General features: G+C 38.0%; 1 protein-coding gene and 1 long non-coding RNA gene across 3 annotated transcripts in view; both read left to right on the top strand.

Annotated features, from left to right (window-relative positions):
* LOC119909138 (adhesion G-protein coupled receptor F1-like) overlaps positions 1-23,695 on the top strand; it is a 60,282-nt gene that overhangs the window by 20,464 nt on the left and 16,123 nt on the right. Inside the window, exons 7-11 of the mRNA XM_038727218.1 lie at positions 21,988-22,155; positions 22,262-22,285; positions 22,500-22,574; positions 22,657-22,745; positions 22,866-22,927. Coding sequence (XP_038583146.1) covers positions 22,538-22,574; positions 22,657-22,745; positions 22,866-22,927 — 188 coding nt within the window. The 5' untranslated portion in view covers positions 21,988-22,155; positions 22,262-22,285; positions 22,500-22,537. The remainder of the gene's footprint in view (positions 1-21,987; positions 22,156-22,261; positions 22,286-22,499; positions 22,575-22,656; positions 22,746-22,865; positions 22,928-23,695) is intronic.
* LOC119909142 lies at positions 18,013-21,195 on the top strand. 2 transcript variants are annotated; one of them, XR_005445381.1, is made up of 5 exons: positions 18,025-18,141; positions 18,541-18,593; positions 20,689-20,747; positions 20,942-20,954; positions 21,045-21,195. It is a non-coding gene; the product is annotated as an uncharacterized LOC119909142 (long non-coding RNA). The 2 variants fall into 2 exon arrangements; XR_005445382.1 differs by lacking the exon at positions 18,541-18,593 and having other exon boundaries at positions 18,013-18,141.

Genomic DNA, 23,695 nt, shown 5'->3' with positions numbered 1-23,695 from the left:
ATTGTTGGCACCCATTTTTCAAAACAGATAATCTGACCTTTGACCTATGTATAGGTCTACTAGATACTAAAGCAGTGATTGATTAGTGATCAGTTAAGCAGTTAGGGTTTGCACATGTGAGCAGTGGCTATGAAAGCATGTCACTTCCTGTTAGATTTTTGTGTCTTAGCAATGGAAATGTTTTGTAGTGTTTTGAAAAAAGTGTTTTATGCAATTGAAAACTGAGAAATAGCTTATGGTTTTGGAGATTTGAGGTGAGGTTTTGCATTTTTTTGTGAGAGGTTTCATAAATCGTGTGACATGTAAAGAATTTGTGTGTAAGCAGTTGTAAAAAAAAACTGTAATAGACACGACCCAGTATTTAGTTGTCTGTTACGTTATCATCTATTCAAATTCAGACTCCTTCTCTTGAGATTTTTTCAAACCGAAAAGCTCTCCATTTTAATTAACCAATTTAATTTCAGTTCATGGATACTTTTCAATCTTTTTAGTCTCAACTCCAACTCAAAGCGTATAGAAAAAAACATTTGGAAGATGTAGATATTGTTGGTCCCACTATATCACAACCTGAATGCTGATTTAGGTTGATGCCCCCCTTAAAATCTGATGGGGATGTAATCCGATATATTTTTGTATTTGTTTGGCAACACTGTCTTCACATTGATTTGATGTTAATTGATGATCATCTTTAATTTCAGGAGATTATCAATGTCTGCTGACAGACAGCAGTAAAGGTTTCCTTGGAGTTTTCCGACAGAAATCCAACGCAAAATAACTTTACAAAACACACCCTTGATCCAAGTGGAACCAATCAAAAACAGGTCCAGTGTAATGTTGGAACGACAGTGGAACTGCAGTGTTCTGTCAACAGCCCCTATCAGGTGGACTTTCTGGGCAAAATAGGTAAATCTGAATCACAAAAAGCACCAAACAGCAAATCAGCTTTTGGGAAATCTTTTACATTTTACATATACTACAGTATCTGAGATCATGTGTATACATATATAGTATTTTCAGTGAGTGAATGTTGATACTGTTTGTCCAAGGTGAGTTTTTTTTGTATGTTTAGGCCAAGTCATCACCCAAGATTTTTTGATATCCGACTGTAAAAATCTGGATATCCCTTGTCGACTGATAAACCATACGGAATATAGCAGCAGTATAACACTGGTGTTTATCCAGCAGGGTAAGTATTGATCCAGACTTTAGAGTGTATTATACAATATATTTTTTCCTGTGATAAAAAAAAAAAATTCTTTCTTTCTAGAATTTACATGTCGCAATGATCCCGTGTTTGGTAGTGGAACTGATGGTTACATAGCTAATGTTACCTGTGAACCGAACTATGTGGGCTCAAAGACAGCAGTTTGTCGGAGTGGTAAATGGGAACAACCACAAGACAACTGTGTCCTGCAAGTTGTCCAGGACCTGCTCGAGCAGTCTCAGGTGACCTAGTTTAATGGTGGATTTACTGATTTTGGGCCCTTAGCACTCTGGCCTCTGTCATGTCTCTTTTTCATCCTTTCTCTGATTTAAATGGTTAGTCTAGGCCAGGGGTATTCAATTACAATTCAAAGTTTCCCTTCTTCTTGCGTTATCATCAGTACCATAATGTAGAGTTGTATCAACATATGTTTTTAGTCAACAACGGACTGTCAAATCAAATAATATTTCATTCAGTTTTCACATCAAACTGGAGGGATAATAAATAATAACTACTCTAATAATAATTTTAAATTTAAGTAAACTTTAATTTTTTGAAAAAATGAAATAAAAAGTCTTGCTTGAAGTGATGAAGTATAGTCTTAACCAGAAGAGCTGTAATGCCTCCTCTTCTCTTTCATTCCCTCTTACAGAGCTACCACTTTCCTACTTTCTCTTGTTCAGTGAGAAACGTGACCTCTAGTTTGTCCTGCCAGCTATTTACATTCGTTGTGTGTTTCCAAAACATTTCTGGTGAATCTCGCGGACTCAACTCGCAAGCATCGGAATGCACAGATTTGATAGGCTGAGCAGCGTCACATGAGACAATTGAAGCACATGCGATTGGTCTGTGAGTTTCCTGGGCCGCTAAACCAGTACAGTAAATGCTAGAAAAGCTGCGTGGGTTAAAATAGAAATGCTCCAAAATAGAAAGTCTCCATAATAAATGGGCTGTAGGTCGGTGGTCCGAGAGGACAGTGACCACTGGTCTAGGCAGTGGTAGATTATGCACTCAGATCTTAATTAACACTTACAGTGATATCACAATGTAAAATCAAAATAAAACACTGGATTAAAAATATTTACTAAGGTAAATGTAGTAACAAATTTTTTTTGTTTTTTAAGTCAATCTTAAGAGTGGAACACTTGAACACTTGGCTGGTCATATGTATTGTGTTGGTAAAATCTAATCAATCAGTCAATCATTTAATCAATCTTCATTTGTATAGCACTTTTCATAGAAAAGCCACATGAAAAGATTGAATCAAATTTGACCACAATTGTTTTTCTACAAACAAAGACTCATGCCATCATTTTAAGGATGCTATATATATGCTGTGTAATGCTGCTGCTTGTTTTCTTTGAATTCTCACAGAACTTGAATGTCATTACATTGCCAATATTTTTGGGAGAACTCAGCTCTGCCACTCTCAACTTGACTGACCAAGTGGTTAACTCTACGGGAACCATTAAGGCCATTGTTCAAATACTCAACAATGTAGCCAATGTTTCATCATCACTAAATATCCCAATAACTAATTCTTCAATGCAGGTATGTGAATTAGTCTGCTGAAGTTTGTACATGTCCTACACAATATGCACATTTCAATACAATATTACATGTACTAATATCTTCTTTCCTTTGAATTTAGGACGTCCTATTAACTGCAGGTGTCCTAACCATAAATGGCTCAAAGACATCATGGGGCTTTCTGAATGGCAACGACACCAGCAACATTACAGAAACACAAAGCAACAGTGTCAGCTCAGCATTTTTGCAGTCCCTTGAGAATATAACAAGTCGTCTTACCAATGACTCTTTCAATATTGACACACATTCAATTATCTTGAACAAAACTACATTTACAAACACTTTCATGGCAGACTTTAATTCCTCTGTGGAGATAGACATACCAACGTCTGATGGAAGAAGTAAGTTTATCACTGTGGTAACATTTGCCTCAATGGATAACGTGCTCCCTGCAAGAGACAAGGAAATTCATCCATCTACGTCATCAACGGGAGAGTCATACTTGTTCAGTCCAGTGGTACCGTCGATAATGTTTCGTTCACATTTGATATTATAAACAATACTCTGGGGAACGCTCAGTGTGTTTTCTGGAACTTCAGCCTCTTCAGTGGTCTCGGGGGATGGGACAATGGGGGCTGCGTGTTGGTATCCAACAACACCAACGTCACCTGCAACTGCAACCACCTGACCTCGTTCTCTATCCTTATGTCACCTAACACCATATTTGACATTGTGTTGGATTACATTACCTACATTGGAGTTGGCATATCTATGGCTTCCTTGGTCATATGCCTCATTATTGAAGCTATCGTCTGGAGAAAAATAAGAAGGAACACCACATCTTACTTGCGTCATGTTTCCATTGTTAACATCGCTGTGTCTCTCCTGATTGCTGACATCTGGTTCATTATTGGGGCCGCCATCTCAGATGCAAAGACAGTAAACCAACCAGCATGCACTGCGGCTACATTTTTTATCCATTTTTTCTACCTTGCCCTGTTCTTCTGGATGTTAGCCTCAGCTCTGCTGTTGTTCTACCGCACAGTCAGTGTCTTCGACGGGGGTTTGTCTAAAACATCTATGTTGGCTATTGGATTCTCTCTAGGCTACGGGGGCCCTCTCATCATCGCTGTCATAACTATAGCTGTAACTGCACCCCAAAAAGCGTACATCCGAGACGCTGGGGTCTGCTGGCTCAACTGGGATAAATCCAAAGCTCTACTGGCATTTGTGATCCCTGCACTGACAATAGTGGTGATAAACCTGTTAATCCTGCTTGTTGTGATTTACAAAATGTTGAGAAGAAGGGTAGGAGACTCTGCACAAGCAGCTGAGAGGCATGTTTTGGTGGTTATTGCAAGGAGTTTGGCTGTCCTCACACCATTTTTTGGATTAACTTGGGGTCTGGGAGCCGGAATCCTCGCCGACCCAAACAATAGAGCAATCAATATTTCATTTGCATTCTTCAATTCACTACAGGTACAAATACATTATTTAATAATACTGATCTATATATTATTGTATCCTTTGGTACCTTATTTTTTCTACAGATTCTGAATAGTGAGTTTGTTTTCTTGGCTGATGCTACTCTGTCTTTCTTTTAAGGGTTTCTTCATCTTGGTGTTTGGAACGCTGTTGGACAAAAAGGTGTGTATATCTCAATATTACAATTTTTAATCAATTGCTCACTTTAAAGTAGAGTTCAAATTTGTTAATTCTTTAATATCGCATTGCTAATGTGTCGTGTACCTGCTACCAAGCAGCAGACATGATGAAACTCCAGAGACAGTGAATAATGAAACAAAAAAACAGGAAATGGTTTATAGATACATTGAATATTGCAACCTAAACAAATATATATAGAGTTAGCTGGTGTTGAAAAAAGTACTGCATTTTAACACAAAAACATGCAAATTTAGATTTTTTTTAGATTTAGTTTTACAGGTACGAGTAGGAAAGAGATATTTGATTCTTAAAGTTCAGTTTGAATAAGACACAGAAAACATCCTCTGTCTAATTAAAATTAAATAGTGGAAATACAGTGTTCATGTTAGAAATGAATCTACCAGAAACGTGTGTTTGCACATATTTGATTAGCCAACACAGTGCTTCTAACTGCTCATTAAATGCATGTACTCAGGGATGCGCACATGTCATTCTGGGGGGCAGGGGCTCATGTGGGAAAAAAAGGGCACATATATTTTGAATATACTACACCAGGGAGAGGGACATTAAAATGAAATGTTTAAATATTTTTTGTTTTACATGCAAAATAACCTTCAGCTTCACACAGCCAAGCAAATGAATACTGAATACATTAATATATTGATCAAATATATTATTATCGCTGCTATTATAATTACTCCTACCATCTAATGACTTGAAAAAAATTGGGGGGTGGGCACGAGGGCCTAAGAACTTGTCAAAGTCTCATCTCCCGACCTAATATTTTTTATTCAATAAATATGTCTGTTTGACAGGGAATCTGTGCACAAACAGGAATATGTATTCTGGTAGACTTATTCATTCATATAAATATTGTAGCGCCCTTCAATAACAGGCTACTTGATGATAGCTGGTTTTGCTCTTTCGCTCTTAGAACAATAACAACCATCCCCCTTAACTCTCTGACAATCACAGGTGCGAACATAATTAATTGACAGGCTCCTAAGCACATGGCACATTCACTGACAAGCATAACACATTCACTGACATCCTGGAACAATGGAAAACACAGTGATTATGGTAAACAGCCCTTTCTGCCTTAGTGGACTATAGTAGTCTAACTAGTGACATTCTGACTTAACAATTAACACCATCTAGTCACCCAGTCTGTTATACTACCCCACTTCTCAAAGTCCCTCACTCCTGAGGGGCAGATAAAGTCTCTCTGAGGCTGTTCAGCCCGAGGAAGGGGAGGTCTCATCCTAATGGGCTGTGCATTCCCTGTTTCAATGTTGTGTAGATTTGTCCGGCCCACATCATCTTCTGACACTGATAAACTTAATCATCAACATCAACATCATACTTGTTGACTCAGTGAAACAAACTTGTTTGAGTTTTAAAGCAGTGTGTTAATTTTTGTGAATTAACATTTCAGGTGCGGTCAGAATTAACAATAGGGTCACAAGCTTCCGGAGGTGGAACAAGGGTAAGGACAGTTTTGTAAATGAATACATTTTTCTGCTTGCAGATTTAAACCTTGTAGTGATTAATGTTTTTTCTTTCTTGTTATAGAGCACCAGTGCTGGAAACTCATCAAGTTTTTTTAGCTTTTTCCGGAACTGGAGGAGAGGAAGAGGTATAACAACAATTAAGAAAAGAAAGAGAAAGCTAGCGGCTAATGTTAGTTATGTTGTATGTTATGTTGGTCCAGTACTTTGTTCGAGATTGAAAATCTCAACCACTACAGGACAAATTGCCATAACATTTTGTACAGACAGTCATGTTTCCTAGAGGATGAATAATAATGACTTCAGTGATTCCCTGACTTTTCATATATGCCACACAGGTCTAGTTTTCACTTATCAAGTAAAATATCTCACCATTTACTAGTTGAAAATGCAGCATCAGCAAGTGAACCATGAACATGTGTTATTTCAGGTTTGTGAATACACAGCTGTGAGTCAGAGCAGCAGTGAATTGGTAAAATTACTTGCCTAATTTTTATTGGCTGTGGTTAGATAGATAGATAAGCAGATGATACCTAAGGTCCGAAGCTTGTTTCACCCTTGTGAAGGACGCTGGTTTAATATACTGCGTCAAATTAAGAATAACCTGTGACAGATGACCAAACAGAACCAAACAGAGTCCTGACCTTCCAGGGGTCCTAAGCAAATTATGCTATGGGCTCTCCTACCTGACTCATGAGCCAAGTAAACAATTTGCCATTGCTGCACAGCCTCACCTGACACCACAATCCAACATCCTTTAACAGTCCGTCTTACAGTCTATAATAAGTCTGAATGGTAACCTCTTCTAGAAAAATCCAGTGCTGGTTTGAATGGACCCCTGCACCCTAACTCAGTCCTCATAAGTCTGTTATTACTGGGCGGCAATGTGCTGGGTCATTTGGTGGAGCAGTAACTGTTCCATTGGCATCTGAGCTGCTGGCTTCAATCTTGCTGAAAAAACAAACTTTGCCCTCAGACACGACACGCAAGCCTTCAAAAACACATACACACAACAACACAGTCTTACACACTGGTGAGATAAATTCAAAACAATACTACAAAAATGGTAAATAATGTTACTTGTGATTCTCCCGCTCAAAAACCATTTAACGTGACGAACACAACAAAAGAAACAACAAGTGAAAACTTTTACACATTTTTTATTCCTTAGTGTACTGTACAGTACAACACACCAAACAACACATTTTTTTGCCCCAGCGTCCTGTCTTGGTCTGGGACAGGGAATGTGTTTTCTTTTTGCACTTTGAAATGAAATAAGAAGAGAAGAGAGTAATAGAGAAATATGCCTGAAATATTTCATCTGAAACCAAGAAAATAATGTAATAAAAGTAAAAGGCTAATGTAATTAATTAAATCACTCTCCAAACATATCACATTGTGACAATGAAGTTTACAAAGGCGAGCCCACCGTGGCACTTGGACTAAACTACACAAAAAGGTACATTAATGATCGTGTCAGCAAAATCTAGGCTTTTTGAACCATAACAAAAGTATACAGGTTTAATAATAACTCACAGGATTGTTGGACTTTTATTTCACACATATGAGACTAAAACTAATCAGTGAGGTGTGGTGGTGCTTCAGCCTCAGTGTTGGAGGGCTGCTATAAGTTTTACGAGCCACCAGATGTCACTGTGTTCACTGACTAAATGGCTCTTCTCTAATATTCAGTCCAGAGTATTAAACACCACATTCACTTGTTGGGGGTCCTTGATGTGCTATTAGAGCAGCCCATATTATTATGGCATGGATTCAAATGTGGCAGAATTGTCAACTAAAGATTCATTACGTGAACTTCAACATAGTATAACAAAAATAGTCTTTGTCTAATTCTTCAGTTAAATGTCTGCCATATTAGTGACACAGCTAGTCATACTGCTGTGCCGTATGACTAGTACTAATTAGCAAATCTTGCATGCACACTTAACTGAGATCATGACTGTGCTTAATATTAACAGTTAATGCTATGATATATAACAACCCAGAGGCAAAATGGCTGCAAAGCCGCAATCACAGGCAGTTATGTTAATGTTAACATTATTACAAATAATTTAAAAGAAATTTTGTTTGTGTCTGATCTAATAATGAGAGCTTGTCCTATCCTTTCCATTCTCCTGACACTGTGTGAATGTAGCATAAACATCAGCGTATTAACATGATCATTGTGAGCATGTTACCATGCTGACTTACCGTTTAGCTCAAAGCACCACTCTGCCAATGCACAGTCTCACAGAGGCACTAGCATAGACTCTTAGTCTTGTTTTAGCATCATTTGACACTTGTTTTGTTTCTGTTTTTCAGATGGTTACAACATGTCATCTAGTGCATCTGGTGCAACTCACTCCTACTCCAACCCCTGATGATCTCTGCAGACACAATGACAACCAACCAATCAAACCAACAGTTTCTTTTTTTTCTTTTCTCCACCACAGCTATAACAAGTTAAATGTATCATGGTTAGATATTAAGTATAATGTAACATGGAAGAAGAATCAGGCTTGTTCTTTTGAAAAACTAAGCCTTAAGCCATATTTTAAATGTTTTATTTTGCTCACAACAACACTATGTAATACACACCATCAAAAAGATTTATTAGTATTACATGATGTATGCTGGGTGTATAGTTTTAACTGTACTGTAGTAGTAACTGCTTTTAACAATTCTCAATAGATCACTGCTGTTTTTGACAAAAACATTTATATGTAATTCCTACCAAGAGCACATAGAGAAGATATAGAAGAGATTTTATATCTGATGTACTGTAAAAGTTCATATAGTTGCACTTGGCTACATTTGTATTTGTATTTGTATTCATCAAGTATTCATCACAACCAACAACATGTCTACAATGTAGATGCAAAATGTCTCTAGATTTGGCTTACTTTGCCAATCAAATCAGTTAGACAATGTAAGTTGCCTTACACAGATCAGTGAACTTGTTTACTCGGGGGTGGCGTCACAATGACGAATTGACTTAGACAGGACTATCAGTCAAATATAATTCCAAAGCCACTTTCTACTCTTACCCTCGCTGATCTACACATGCTGTATGTAAAGTGCTTACTACGGCACACGACCCTGAAGAGCCCTCAACCCAGTTAAACATCAGCAGCTGCTTCTGGAAGCATTGTTTTTGCATATCCATAATGCCAACACTACATAATAAGTTATAATTATGTAAAAATATATTTTAGAAACATGTTACTGTCATATGAGAAAATTTGTGTGTGTGTGTGTGTGTGTGTGTGTGTGTGTGTGTGTGTGTGTGTGTGTGTAAAACAAATGCACTTGATAATCTGTATGTATTATGTGCTGGAGTCCTGTATAGCAATAAAACTAAACAGAAGTCAGGTCACAGGTGAACTGCTTTTAAATGCTGCAGTGTGTGATAGTGTGTTAAAGTGATTACTAAATGGTACTAAATTTTTCATACTGCTCAGCATGCAGGCTATATTAAAGCTCCATCATATTCTTAACATGCTTTCTGTTTAATCCAGGTATCCATAGATTCTGAATGTTCTCAAAGGTCTTGAGTTTGATTTTTTAATATTAGGTTCATAAAATGTGCTTTAAAAGTATTAGTTTCAATTTTGAAAGGTCTTAAATGTGAGATGATGTCTACACTCATGAGAAATCACATCGACCCACAGGATTTAACATTACTTATATAAATATAAAATCATTTGTTCTTTGGATTTAATAAGTTTATTTTAATATGTTTAAAAACACAACTTAAATTCATAGAGAGGGAGCGCCTGTGTAGATACACAAGAGTATGAGAGGGAGCGCTGTGTATAGATGATGAAAAATCCTTACCTGTCCCGTTTGATTTTGAAAAGTGTGCAGATACCCTGTTAATATGTCTATAATCAGTTAATCAGTTCTATAGATTGTGCTTGTGATTAATTAAACACTTTCAAAAACCAATCTAACCTTGCATGTCAGCTCCTGCTTTACACATCCTGTTACCTGCACTATCCTAAAAGAGGTTTGTCTGTCTTTAATAGTTGCACTCTGTCTTTAAATCTTAGAAAGAGATGCAGCTCTTCAGTTTACTACATGATCAGTAGTGTGGTTGAAATGAATGAATAGTAAATAATAGAAGTAAATAACTGAGGGTGTATTGGCATTTTAATTGACATCAAGTAACAGTGGTTAGAATGAAGTAGTATCACATGCAGATTGCTAGTTTAAACACAGCACAACTTAACACTTATTTAGATACTAGTGCTTATTTTTTTACTGTAGTCACTCTTCCATTAGTTACTACTAACAATTAAAATGTAACTATCAACAAACCAGTTTACCAGTCAATAATGAATGACTAGTAACAAAAAATCTTTACTAGTGTAATGGGGATGCCTTTAGGGGCCTTGGGAGCTAGGGAAGATTAATTTGGGACACCAGTAAGTAGCGCTCTCTCTCTCTTTCTACTGTTGTTCACCGGAACAAGGAAGTGCAGCGGGGTAGAGATAGGGTTGCCACCTTATATTAGGCCTAATTGATTTGTCACATACGTGGCCTCTTGTCCCGTTTATTTACTACTATGCTGACCTAACCACTGACTGTTACAACAGCAACAGCAGCAGTGCTGATCACTACACTTGACAATGGTCACCGACATCTGTAATCATCCACAGCCACTATGGTGAGGTTGACCAGTCACTGTCCATCAAAATCAGTGAATCAGAACTGTAACCAAAGATATGTGAAGTCTTGAAATAATAACTACTGTTCTTTAAATATAAACAAAAAAGCACAAAAAAAAAAGATATTCTTCTGTGTCTGATGGAGTGTGGTGCTTACTTGACTTTTATGGAGATAGTGATAATAGTGATGAAAATGCAAAATGCAAATGGTATTCATCAAGCTCTGATGAACTGCCTGAAAAAACTTAAACTGGAAATAAAACACATCACAAGTGTTTTGTCTTATTTCCTACTAAAGGCATACGGAACAGCATACAGAAGCTATATTATATTTCAATCACAGCGCAGTATATGACTGGCTCTAACTGAGGTCCAACACTTTTATGGCTGCGCTCCATTGACTCTAATGCAAAAGGAGTCATTTTCTAGCTTTCTTCTGCCGTATCTTTTCAAGATATGGTCAAAAGCTGTTCCTGGGGCACTTGTAATAGTTACAGTTGCTACCCAGAGAGGTTGAAAGGAGAAGTATGATTTATTCTCTTTCCAAAACCTAAATCCAGAAAAACGTAGGCTGTGGGTAGTTCCTAATGTGATGTTGAACCGTGATGAGATGATGAGAGAACCGTGCTTTCTCTTTGTGTATAATAATAATAATAATAATAATAATAATCTTTATTTGTAGAGCACTTTTCAAAAACCAAGTTACAAAGTGCTTTAACAGGTGTAAAGACAATAATACCCAAGAGATAATAATACAAAAACAATACAAGATAAAAGAATGAAAACAATGAAAAGACTAAAATACACGTTTAAGATAAATATAAAATTAGTAAAATACAATAAAATAAAGTCAAATAAGATCGGGAAAAGCTCTCCTATAAAAGAAGGGACTTAAAAGAGTACACTGACTCAGCTGACCTGATTTCCTCGGGCAGGCTGTTCCAGAGCCTCGGGGCCCTGACAGCAAACGCTCTGTCCCCTTTAGTTTTCAGTCGAGACTCTGGAACAGACAGCAGACCTCTGCCCGAGGATCTCAAGGTACGTGCTGGTGTGTATGGGACTAAAAGGTCAGAAATATAACAAGGCGAGAGGCCATGAAGAGCTTTAAAAGTAATCAATAGAATTTTAAAGTCAATTCTAAAACATACTGGGAGCCAGTGTAATGAAGCTAAAATAGGAGTAATGTGGTCATATTTCTTTGTTCTGGTTAAAAGCCTGGCAGCTGAGTTCTGGACAGTCTGGAGTCGATCAATAGATTTTTGGGTTAAACAAGTGAAAAGGCTGTTGCAATAATCGAGGCGTGATGAGATGAAGGCGTGTAAAATGGTCTCGGTGTCCTTAAAAGTTAACATAGATTTAATTTTTGCTATATTTCTAAGTTGATAAAAACATGATTGAACAAGCTTTGTGGTGTGCTGCTCAAAATTTAAATAACTATCAAACCAAACACCAAGGTTCTTTGCCACAGGCTTAATGTGATTTACTAGGGAACCAGCATCTGCCATCTGCTGGGACCCAATGACCAGGATTTCTGTTTTGTCTGAGTTCAGTTGGAAGAAATTATTTGACATCCATTTTTTAACTTCACAAAGGCAGTTGTTAAGTGAACTCTGACGGGCAAGTATATTTGTGTGTCATCAGCATAAATATGAAAAGAAATGCCATGTTTATGGATAATAAGTCCAAGGGGAAGCAGATACAAGGAAAACAAAACAGGTCCTAAGACCGACCCCTGAGGCACACCATATTTAACTGGACAGAACGAAGAGACATAGTTGTTTACAGACACGCAAAACTTCCTATTTGACAGGTAGGATGAAAACCATTCTACGGCAGTACCAGAGATCCCCACCCAGTGCTTCAGTCTGTCTAACATGATGTTGTGATCAATGGTGTCAAAAGCAGCGCTAAGGTCCAGGAGTACCAGGACTGAGCACATGCCTTCATCAGCAGACATTAAAAGGTCATTGGTGACTTTAAGCAGGTCTCAGTGCTGTGGTACTTCCTGAAACCAGATTGAAACTTTTAAATATTTTGTTATTTTCCAGTACAGTGAGCAGCTGTTTGGACACAATTTATTTCTAGAATCTTTGCAATAAAAGGCAGTTTTGAAATTGGTCTAAAAATTTGTGGGAGGGAGGGATCTAAACCAGGTTTCTTTAAAAGTGTGTTCACGCAAGCCGTTTTAAAATAATCAGGGACACAACCAGTAGATAGGGAGCTGTTGAAAACAGAGATCAAATGGGGCCCAGCAGAATCTATTAGGTATTACATCAAGTGGGCTGGAGGACACTCTCATTTGTGATACTGTTTTTAAAAGCTCAGACAAGTCGATGGGATAAAACTGGTTAAAACTCTCTTGTTGCTGGTGAGGAACCTCTCAGTAAGAGGCCGTGGGGGTAATAGAGGCTCTGTTTGACACCACCTTATTGGTAAAATAAGATAAAAACAATTCATAGTCATCATTAGCTTCCAGCTGAGGCACAAGGAGGGGTTGGGTTTACCAGCTGATCCACAGTCTTAAACAGAAACCTGGGAGCTTGGTGAGGTGGCATGAGTAACAGGCGAATCGCAGCTAAAAACAATACATCTGTGGTCAGATATGGTCATGTCCACTAATTCCACAGAGGAAATGCTGACACCCAGGGTAAAAACCAAGTCCAGTGTATGACCACGGTTATATGTTTGCCCTTTGACATGTTGTTTGAAGTTAAAAGAAGTGGCCATATTTAAAAAGTCAGTTGCATTAACATTGTTGGGGTCATCAACATGAATATTAAAATCGCCAGAAAGAACAATTCTGTCATAATTTAAATCCAGAGTAGATAAAAATTCAGGAAGTTCTGATATAAATCCTCCAGGCAGTTTTGGGGGGCGATAAATTATAACAAATATGATAGGTTGCAGGCCTCCAACTTTAAGAGTGAGAAATTCAAAGGAGTTAAATTCATCACAGCGTACTTGATGATATTTAAAATTTTTCCTATACACGCTCACTAGCCCACCACCACAACCACTGACCCTCGGTTGACTAAAACAATCATATTGGGGCGGACACAGTTCAGCTAGCTGGCTATAGTCATTCATTTGCAACCAGGATTCAGTTAAAAAATCTAGATTTGCAGACAAGATAAAATCATTTAAGATAAAAGTCTTACTTGAAAGTGATCTCACATTGAAGAGAGCCATTTTAAATGAGTTTGTTCTGGGTGCTGGAGTTGGTGCAGTTGTCCTAATCCTTAAGAGATTACTATTATTTCTGTGTGGGATGTGCACATTTCGGTTTACTGGTCTATGCGTGATGATGACAGGAATAGAGCAGCTTTACATGCCAGCAGGTGGAGACAGTTGTTTGTGGCAGTGAGGCAGAGATCTGTTCAGTGAGCGGTGGTGCGTCCAGGTGTGCTGCATGAATGATTAGTCATAAACAATTGATTCATCACATGGTTAAAACTCCGTATTCTTTGAGAAGAAATTATTCCACCACATTTGGCGTTGAGGCTATGGGATAGACGCTCCGCTCATCAATGCACGAGTCCAAACAGGTAACACCGGGTGGTGACTGGCTGAATGCTCCAATCGGCTTAAAAACGTGAGTACGATGTTTTGAATAATTTCTTGCAAATTGGAAAAAACCTGAGCTGGTAATGTTGACCAGAATTAGACGTAAAACCTGGAAGGTAGTCTTGATGTTTCTGTCTGACGTGAGTGCATGAACACGCCCACTGGGATTCAGAAGTGTTTGTGAAATTAAAAGGAGTTGCAGAAGAACCGCCTAACCCTAAAAAGACTGATGGTGAGGAATGGGTTACATCAAAGAGAGAGTGAAATGATAATAGTGGACGAGGCATCAGTGGGAAAAAGAGCTGGAGAGCACATCCCAGACACAACAACGCAAATCGACATAGAAGAAGGTGCTACAGATGTAGAGGTTATGGGCACAGATCACGTGAGTGTTCCACGCCTGACTTCAACCAACAAGTGGGACAAAGTCCAGAAGATTAGACACAGACATCACATAGACACAGACTCACATGATGAGAGTGATAAACCAGTATTTACATACCAACAATATGTACAGTAAACACTTGTACAAGTTGTAAATGTGACATTTTCTTATAGACTCAGGTCTAAAGTGCTCCCTAATTCCCCATAAACATCAAAATACTTTTTTAAATGATTAGCATTTTCTCCTGGAACATTCCTGACCAGTGTTGGGCAAATTACTCAGAAATGTATGTAAGAGCAGTAGCCTATTATTCAGTATTTGTTTAAAACGTTGTTACGTTGCACGCTACTCTGTCCTGACGAGTGCATGCATCACTGGCCAGAAGCGGCCGGAGTTTCTTTCTTTAAGTTTCACATTGCTGTGCTGCTTTAGCAGATGCTTCAATAAATTAGCTGGAGAATTGTTGGCGGTTGAAAGCTTTTTGCTGGTCGCACAGAGTTTACAATAGACCTCGTTCTCCATTCTTCCTTTAGCTTTTTGAATAACAGCTGACTTGAACAACACAAAGTCCGGTGCCACTGAGCTGCCGCACTGTCGCACATTCACGTCAAGGATGGTGCATTCAGTAACACAGCGTTACTTGGACTAGTAACTGTAATAATATTACTGTTTTAGAAAAGTAATCCATTACACGACTTAGTTACTGGGAAAAGTGATATTACTTCAGTAATGTGTTACTGAGTAAAGTGTAATGTTGTGTTTTCAATCTGACTCAAGATTCAAGATAACCCTGTTTTCCATATTTTTGCAATAGGTGGTGATGATATATTTGTGTCTTCCCTCAAACCAGGGTGACACAGAGACACTATTTAGGTATTTGTTCCAAAATGGTTGCGTTTAATTTTGATCATAAATTAGGTACAGGAAATCCAGGACTTTCCAAAACCAATAACTAAATTCTTTTGGCTCTAGAAGGCTATTGCCATCAATGGATTAATATGGGAGGGGTTTTGTGGCGATCTCCCACCCCAAACAGGGGGGAAAAAACAGCTGGCCACTGACTGATTTTTTGATTTGGACTGCTAAGCAGATTTTTTTCCTGACTTAAAAGCGCCTCGACTGACTTTTGTGGCTTCAACGACTAGAAGCAGGATTCTGTCTAGGTCTTTTTTTGTTTCAGACTACTTGACTCGTTCAATCGTTTTGTAGATGATGTCAGTGCGGGCAGCTATATCATTTGGTTTGTAGTGTCTGTTTCTGCATTTCTTTTTACTCTAGGCACAAGACAGACGTCACAGTATACACTGATTCTGAGTATGCAATAAATGTTTTTTTTTCTTCTACAGGTTTTAAAGTTTTTCTAATTAACCTATTATTTGCATTCTTTTTTCACCTGCCTTCTACTGCTGTATGCAAATGTTAGGCACATACAGGTTTCAAATGACCCGGTGTAAAACGACCTGTAAAAAGGCAATGACAGTGTAAAAAGGAAATGCAAATCTGATGCTGTCCTCTTTTCCACATGTGCAAATGCTTTCTCCAGTATTTGTTTCTCTAAAGATAACTCCGGACATTGATTGATGGTCTCAACGATGTATCAAAAGGTGGGATCTGAATTATTTTCCTTTTTAAGTATTGTTTAAGTATTGTTTAAAATTTAGAGTTTTAAAACGAATACAGTCTCTGTCCACACCAGCGTTTTAAGCTGCGTATCAGAGTTGATCCGTCTGTAACGACTGCAAACGCACATCTAGTGGGTGTTCAGTACAGTGGGCATGCGCGTGCCTGTGTAAACATGAAGAAGATGGTCTATTCTGTAGTTACAGAAGATTTGGCAAAAGAATAAAGTACTACAGATGAAGAACCTCACCAGATTTTATTTTGCATGGACCAATAATGAGCTGGGACTGTGATTGAATGTAACACAGAGTTAAAAAACATTAAAAAACATGTTTTTTATTTGTTTTGTGTTAGTTCAATTCTCTAGTTAAGAGTTAATCATTTAACTTTCTAAATCTTTTGTATACCTATCAAGACATTTCTACAGTGAGTTTTACAACTGATTTTAAATTGTAGATTTTATACTTTTAGTATTTACTGTTTTTAATTTTAGGAAATAAGATTTTGTCCCAATGTTGTAACATTTTCAAAGTAAGAGCCACAAGATAAAAATTAAGATAAGATAAGACCATTCGTGTTAAAGGTGTTGACAGCGCCCCGAAGCCCTCTACCTTTACCATAACGGCCTCACAGCTGATGTGCTTGCAGGTAGGGTTAGCCTCCTTTGTGTTGCTGCGACGTAGCAAATGGTGGCATAGCAAACTGTAGCGTTTCATATGGACGCTGAAGGGTACCTTTAGCATCAAATAATTATACATAGTCAGGCTGTCTGAAAGCGTTGGTAATGACGCACTGCAAGTCCCGCACCTTGAGATTAGTCAATAATAAAAATAACTTTTGGGTGCAACTCTAGTTATAATGAATTGTATCACCTGCTGCGTTCAATCCAGGCTGCTTAGAACTGCTTAGCTATAAGGAATTCTTTACCTTTAACCTGTTTTTTTGACTTACAGCTCACAACCATGTAATGTGCAATGTAATTAATGACAGCATATTAACTACTCTAAGTCTAAAGCAAGAAGCAAGCTAATGTTAGATGGCCAATGCTGAGCTGGACAAAGGCACAGCAGCTGCGGATGTTTGTTGTCCTCTCTCGCATGTGCGCAGCAGATACGTAGTTTGTGTTACATAGGCAAGTTATAGGTAACGCTGGCGGGAATAACAGCAAGCTCATCAAATATTTCCTAAAAGTAAACATTGTTCACAAGTCCCGCACCTCGAGTCCGAGTCAAGTCTGAAGTCTTTTGAGGACGAGTCTAAAGTCAAGTCTGAAGTCACTGTGTGTGCGACTCAAGTCCGAGTGAAAATAGTGACTAATAAGTTTTAAGTAATAACTGTTAAAACTGCTTGCTTCACTACACTACTACTGCTGACTGAGACTCTATCCCACTAAGCACAACTCTTTTTGCACACATTATCTCTGACACATTGCACATGTACAGATACACACAAGGATACCATATTCTATTTTTATCTTATGTACTGTGAATATTTTATATATTTGATTTTTGATTCTACATTTATTTTTTTCTACTATCTACTTTTACTTGTATTTTATTCTGTCTTTAACTCTTTGCACTACATTCCCCTGTGATTCTGTGCCAATTTGAATTTCCCCTATGTGATCAATACAGGAATATCTTATCTATGCAGACAAATTGAGCTCTGTCAGTTGATTTGGTAGACAAATGTCATTGGAAAGCTGGCAGGCTCTGTGCATCTGCTGATCAGTCCAGCTGGCATGGAGACATTCCATACTGTACATGCAAATGGTCTTTCAGCGTGTCCCATAACACGCCCCCCAACACACTGACACACACACACACATACATCTTGTCCAGCCTAAACCAGTCCTTCTGACAGATGCGCTAACCTTCTCTGACTCAAATTCTGATGTGTACCTGTTAGATATGGAGCACAGACGGATCTCCGTTGCAGCAACCTTGATGGATTAATCATCTGATTTCTGTAGAGTGTGTTAACTGTAAAGCCAAGGTAAGATATTTTTATTAATATATTTTTATAATTTTGAGCGAGATGAGATCTTAACCAGAGCTAGATCTTTACATAGCACTGTACTATAGACAGTATTGTCCCTAATTCAGTTTTATTAGTTTATCAGTATTATTAAAACTATCAGTGTAAATAGCATCTTAAAAGCATATTTCCTTTAGGTTGATCAGATTGCTTGGTAAATCTGGGAGCTCTTTTTGCTATTGCATTGGAAACCCACAGCCCTTCAAAGTCAAAATGAAATGCTTTACCAATGTAAAAATGTTAATGCTGCTGCTGTGATAAGGAGCAGTTAAACCAGCATATTGTTAACAGGAGCTGTACTCCTCCATAGGATGAAGAACAGAAAGCTAATACACAAGTTTTTGTGATTTCATAAAGGTGAACTGCATTTCTCCCTCTTACATGATAAAGTGACTGACTGAAGAATCAGAGTAAGTTAATCAGCAACTTACTCTTTACTTCAATGGGTAAATGTTCTACACAAAGTTGTACATGGGATGTAAAAATACTTTTCTCTTTCCTGAAAAAATTCATGCTGAATGGAAGCAGATTTATTGTATCTTCAAACATTGAGGTAATGTGTTTCCTAATGCTCTTCAGATTTTAGTCAGTGTTTTTAGTTAATGTGCAATTCAACAAAAGAAATCCATGCAACCTTTGCCTTTCTAAAAAAAAAACCGCACATTGTAAGCTTAAAAAATGATTATCATTATTTCTGGGGCATTTTATAATAATTATTATGGATATATGGCTATTGAGCAGGTGTCCCTGTTTTGTAGGTTAATATAATATGTTGCAGTAACTGTATGTAATGTAAATGCTCCGTATTTGTATAGCGCCTTTCTAGTCTTTTCGACCACCCAAAGCGCTTTTACACTACAGCTGCATTCACACACATTTATTAACTAATGTTCACATACACACATTCATACACTGGCGGAATAGCAGAGGGCAATTTGGGGTTCAGTATCTTCCCCAAGGACACTTTGACGTGAAGCCTGGAGGAGCTGGGGAATGAACCGCCTGCCTTCCGATTAACAGGCAACCCGCTCTGGCTCCTGAGCCACAGCCACCCCATGTATGTATGTACACATTTGCGTAAGTGTATATTCTTGAACATGACGTACATCAGGACGTCTGTTTAGGAACACCTCCAAATTTGTGACCACAGTTTTAGAATGGCTAAAAGAAAACCATGTCCTAAATCAACATGAAAATGAGGTGGGCATGAATTGTACTACGCAAACAGGCCTTTGACCAAACTGGGTACATAACACCACTGATATGGGCAGGAGTGAACAGTGCACTGTTATGAGAACCAGGGGAAACCAACAACTCGTTGTGTGTTTTCCATAATCCAAATTCAAAGACATGCAAACAAGTTTGACAAGGGAAAACACCAGCTCCTAGAGCACTGGAAGGCAAAACAGATAGCTGCTGATAAGATTGTCATGAAAGTATTAGGATAAACATGTTATAATAGTATAAATGCACAACTCTAAGAGTCAAATACAGACAGGCTGATGCTGAGACAGCTAACACACAAGTTGAATAAATTCAATCCTATGTGAAGTAACATTGTCTCAGCTTACTGATCAAAATTGAAAATATAAACTGGCTGATACAAGACTTAAATATTGCAACCATGATCAGCAAGTTTTTGAAGGGACATAATCAAGCCCTGAATTTAGGTTTGAAGCTGCTATAATCAAAATTTTTATACTAAAGGTGATAAAAATGACTATGTGTATTATGAAAGGTGTTGCTGACCACCCAATACTGCAGTTAACCTCAGCTCAGAGCATTTTAGTTGTTTTGCTGTTACAGCACGCAAATTTATTGATTCACTTTCAAAAGGCTCTGACAAACCCACTGTACACAACCTGCACTGCACCAAACAGCAAGTCAGACAAAGTTTATAACTAGCTAATTAACATAAGCTATAACGGTTTCCTCAGGAGTTGCCAAAGATCAAAATAAAGCAAGAAGGAGAGAAAATGTTGACCTAAAATTTGTTTGGTGACCAAAAATAAAACTCTAAATAAATTCTGATGTTGCTGTGTGTCTGCTGGATGTGTAATAGAAAACTGTATGCTAACACTGAAACAGCTGACTGTCCAATCCTTGGAATCAGCGGTATTCAATGCTGTTTTTGACTTGACTGGACGGTGCATTTGTTTTTAAATTTGCTTAGCACAAGTGAGTGATAGCTTAATGGCTGATCTGTGCTTCCATGAATGTAAAGTGCATGAGCACCATTTCAGTTTGTAGAGGTATGTAAAATCATTTACATGCATTTACCTGCTTGGATGCACCCCAGTGTTTGTCAAGTGGAAAATGTGGTCTTTAATCAAAGTTCAGGGGGTTACCAAAATTACTAGGAATCATCATTTAGAGAGGGTGCTGTCATCTGGCTATGAATATTATGGAACATTACAAGAAAGTGCATGTAGATCTATGTATGTGCATTTGTGACTGAATGCATTTTCAGTCTCCTTGTTCCTTAACTGGTTTGTTTTCTTTCAGCAACAATGTGGTCCAGGGTGTTTGTGTTTCTGATTGGAGCTGTTTACATCTACCATCAGGTAAAGATGCTTATAAGTCTAATGTGTTAAATATCTTTGGATAGGAACAAATGAATCGTGTTCTTAATTACTGAAAGGACAAAATCCAACTTTGTATGTAGGTCAGTGTTTATTTGAAACACTAAAAAGAAAAGACTGAACAACACCCATGACAGAAAGACTAATTCTGTTGTTTGCTGTTCTTGACATTGCAGGTTCTTGCATCAGGTGAGTCACTTGTCATGTTGTCACATTGTCATGTAGGACACTTCAGTGAAATACGTCCTGTTTCTTTTCATACAATTTTTGTTGTCCTAGATGTAAAGGCCATGAGGTTAAGCAAAGATGAGAAGAAGTATTCAAGAGGACTTTGGAACAAACAAGCAGGCAATCCGAATTCACTTACAATATTTTTTTAACAAACTTTACTTCTAACACATGGAAAATATGTACATGCTGTAAATTTCAAGCTTTCCTATCCAAAATAGAGTCAACCGTCCTAATGAAGTATGTTTTCAACTTATACAAATGGAACATTTAATCATCTTCATTTCTAGAAAGTGTTTCTTCCATATTAGTTTTTGAGCATCAATCCTCATTTTTCTGTTTTAATCAGAAATCATGTCATTCAGAAATGAACCCTTGTATGGTCTTCACTTTTGGTACCCTCTGGTATCCCTTGGGTCAAATTGAGTAGCAAGTACCAGGTACAAATTTTTGAGCTGGTACCATGCGGTGGAAAAGGGCCATAATAGTGTTTTCCTAAGCAGAAAAACGTGGTGCATTAATTTAATCTCCAATGTTGCTCCACAGATATCACTCAATGTCCACCTTCTGGTATGGGACAAATTGTGCTTTGTTTTGAATGGATACAGTTGAGCAGAGCCCATAGTAGCTTCACTGCACATAGTGAAAAGTGTTGTGAATATTGTTGTATATGCTGATGACAGTCTCCTGTAATGAACTTTCTCCTGTTTTCTTCCACAGAAGTCGTTATATATGACATTGCTCTAGTCCTTGAATTGCGTATCCCAGTCTCCAGTGTGCCATCATATTTCATTGAACTATTCAGGAACACTGTGAGAAGTGTCTTGCTTCCCTACACCATCACTCAGTCTTTAAATGTAACAGGCTTAAATTTCACCACAGGTAAGAACTTTTGTTAATTGTTTCCTTCTGTTTGGCTAATTGAATGCTTTTTTATCCAATAGTGTATGATTTGCGTAGACTGGCTTGAACTGTTTTTGAATGTCTTTAAAAGGGTGCTATCCAAACTCCACTGGAGGACTGCAGTGTCACTGTGAGGAGCAGTTTGCTTGGTCATGTGACCAGTGCAACATCTACGGTGCGTGCAGCAATGCAACCAGCCAAACCTGTGGGTGCATAAATGGACTTCCGTCTGATGGAACGCTCTGTGAACCAATCACAAGTAAGAATTTTGAAGCTGGTGGTACGGCCAAAAAAAGGTAACAAATGAATATTTACTGTATCTGCCTTAATGTCCTACTAATTTAATCCCCAATGTTGCTCCACAGATATCACTCATTGTCCACCTTTAGGTATGGGACAAATATTGCTTTGATTTGAATGGATATTGATGGTGATAGTTGAAGAAATATGTTAAAAAATAAAATGAATGTATTGATCTAAAAGAACATTTATTGATGCCAAGTGTTGCAGAATACTTAGATCAACATAATTCAGGATGACGTCACTGCACAAAGTGAAAGTTTTGTGAATATTGTTATATATGATGGTGATATTCTTTTACAGCGGCAACTTCACCACCCAGCACAACTACAACAAAACCAATGATGACTACAATGCCCACGATAACAACAACACAGGGTATTACAAAAAGAATATGTGAATGAAGTTATATGTATCTCATGAAAGTGCTTCTTTGTGATGACAATTGTTTCTTTTTTAGCGAACAACTTGACGTTCACCATGGACTTAGTTTACAATTCTACATACAATAACCCGACAAGTGAAGTTTACAAAAACACTAATAACACTGTAAGTCTTAATGTGTCAATCAGTTTTGTCCCAATGTTCATGTACTGAATTTATGTGATGTTTGATCCTGATGTAACTGTAGAACTGATTACAAGCAGGCTATGCCATTGTTTCAAACAGATTCAAGAACAATGTAAGGCGCACATCTCAACTCTAGTATCAGTCAACATCATTGGCTTCAAGTAAGTCAAAATTTTCTTTTGATTGTACTTATGACAATTTCTTTTCAGGTTCATAACATACTATATTATCATAGTGTTAGGGTAAATTTGGTATTTAAATGCAATATTTACATATAGGAGTGGTAGCAAAGATGTCTTTCAGTAGGATATTTTAAGGGTGTAGTCCCTAAATTGGAAATTAGAATTCTTCACATCAACTTTAGCTCTAGAGGTTGTAATGTTGGCCAGTCTACCACATCGGTCCAGGCTAAATTATATCAACCACTGTTGGATGGATTGACAGGGATAGGCGGTTTTACCATTTAGCAAAGGTGGGCAGTTTACCGGTGCCTCGTCCGCCAAGGGGCTTCGCAATTTCACTGTCCTTTTTCAAAGTCTCCTCCTGTGTGTGTTACTGCTGGTAAGCAGCACACTGGCCGTCCCAGCAGGACACACTGGTTGTCAAGGACTGGGCCTCTTCCAGACTGGTGAGTTTGATTTAGAACGCCGCCACAGATATTCCCTGAGCTGACAGGGCTGTGTGTGCTGCGTGTGCTGGGTGTGTTCCAAAGGCACATGTGCCGCAAGCGCGTGAACCGAAGGCCACAATACGCTAACTTGTGTGTTTCTGTTGTGCATTTTCCATTTCACTGTATGAACCTGGACTGTTTTGAAGGTTTTCATGTGTTTCCCCAAGTGTGGACACTGAGCGTGGAACAGTTTTTCAAGGTGAAATGAGGGAAATAACGGTTTAATCAGCTGTGCCCGTATGGCCATCATTTAAGTTGA

Source organism: Micropterus salmoides, unplaced genomic scaffold (genome assembly GCF_014851395.1).
Source record: "Micropterus salmoides isolate LMB-PRFRI ecotype aquatic unplaced genomic scaffold, ASM1485139v1 Ms_hic_scaffold_18, whole genome shotgun sequence".
NCBI classification, from domain to species: domain Eukaryota; kingdom Metazoa; phylum Chordata; class Actinopteri; order Centrarchiformes; family Centrarchidae; genus Micropterus; species Micropterus salmoides.
Note: the sequence above shows the minus strand (reverse complement) of the source record. Positions and strands in the feature narration are given on the sequence as shown.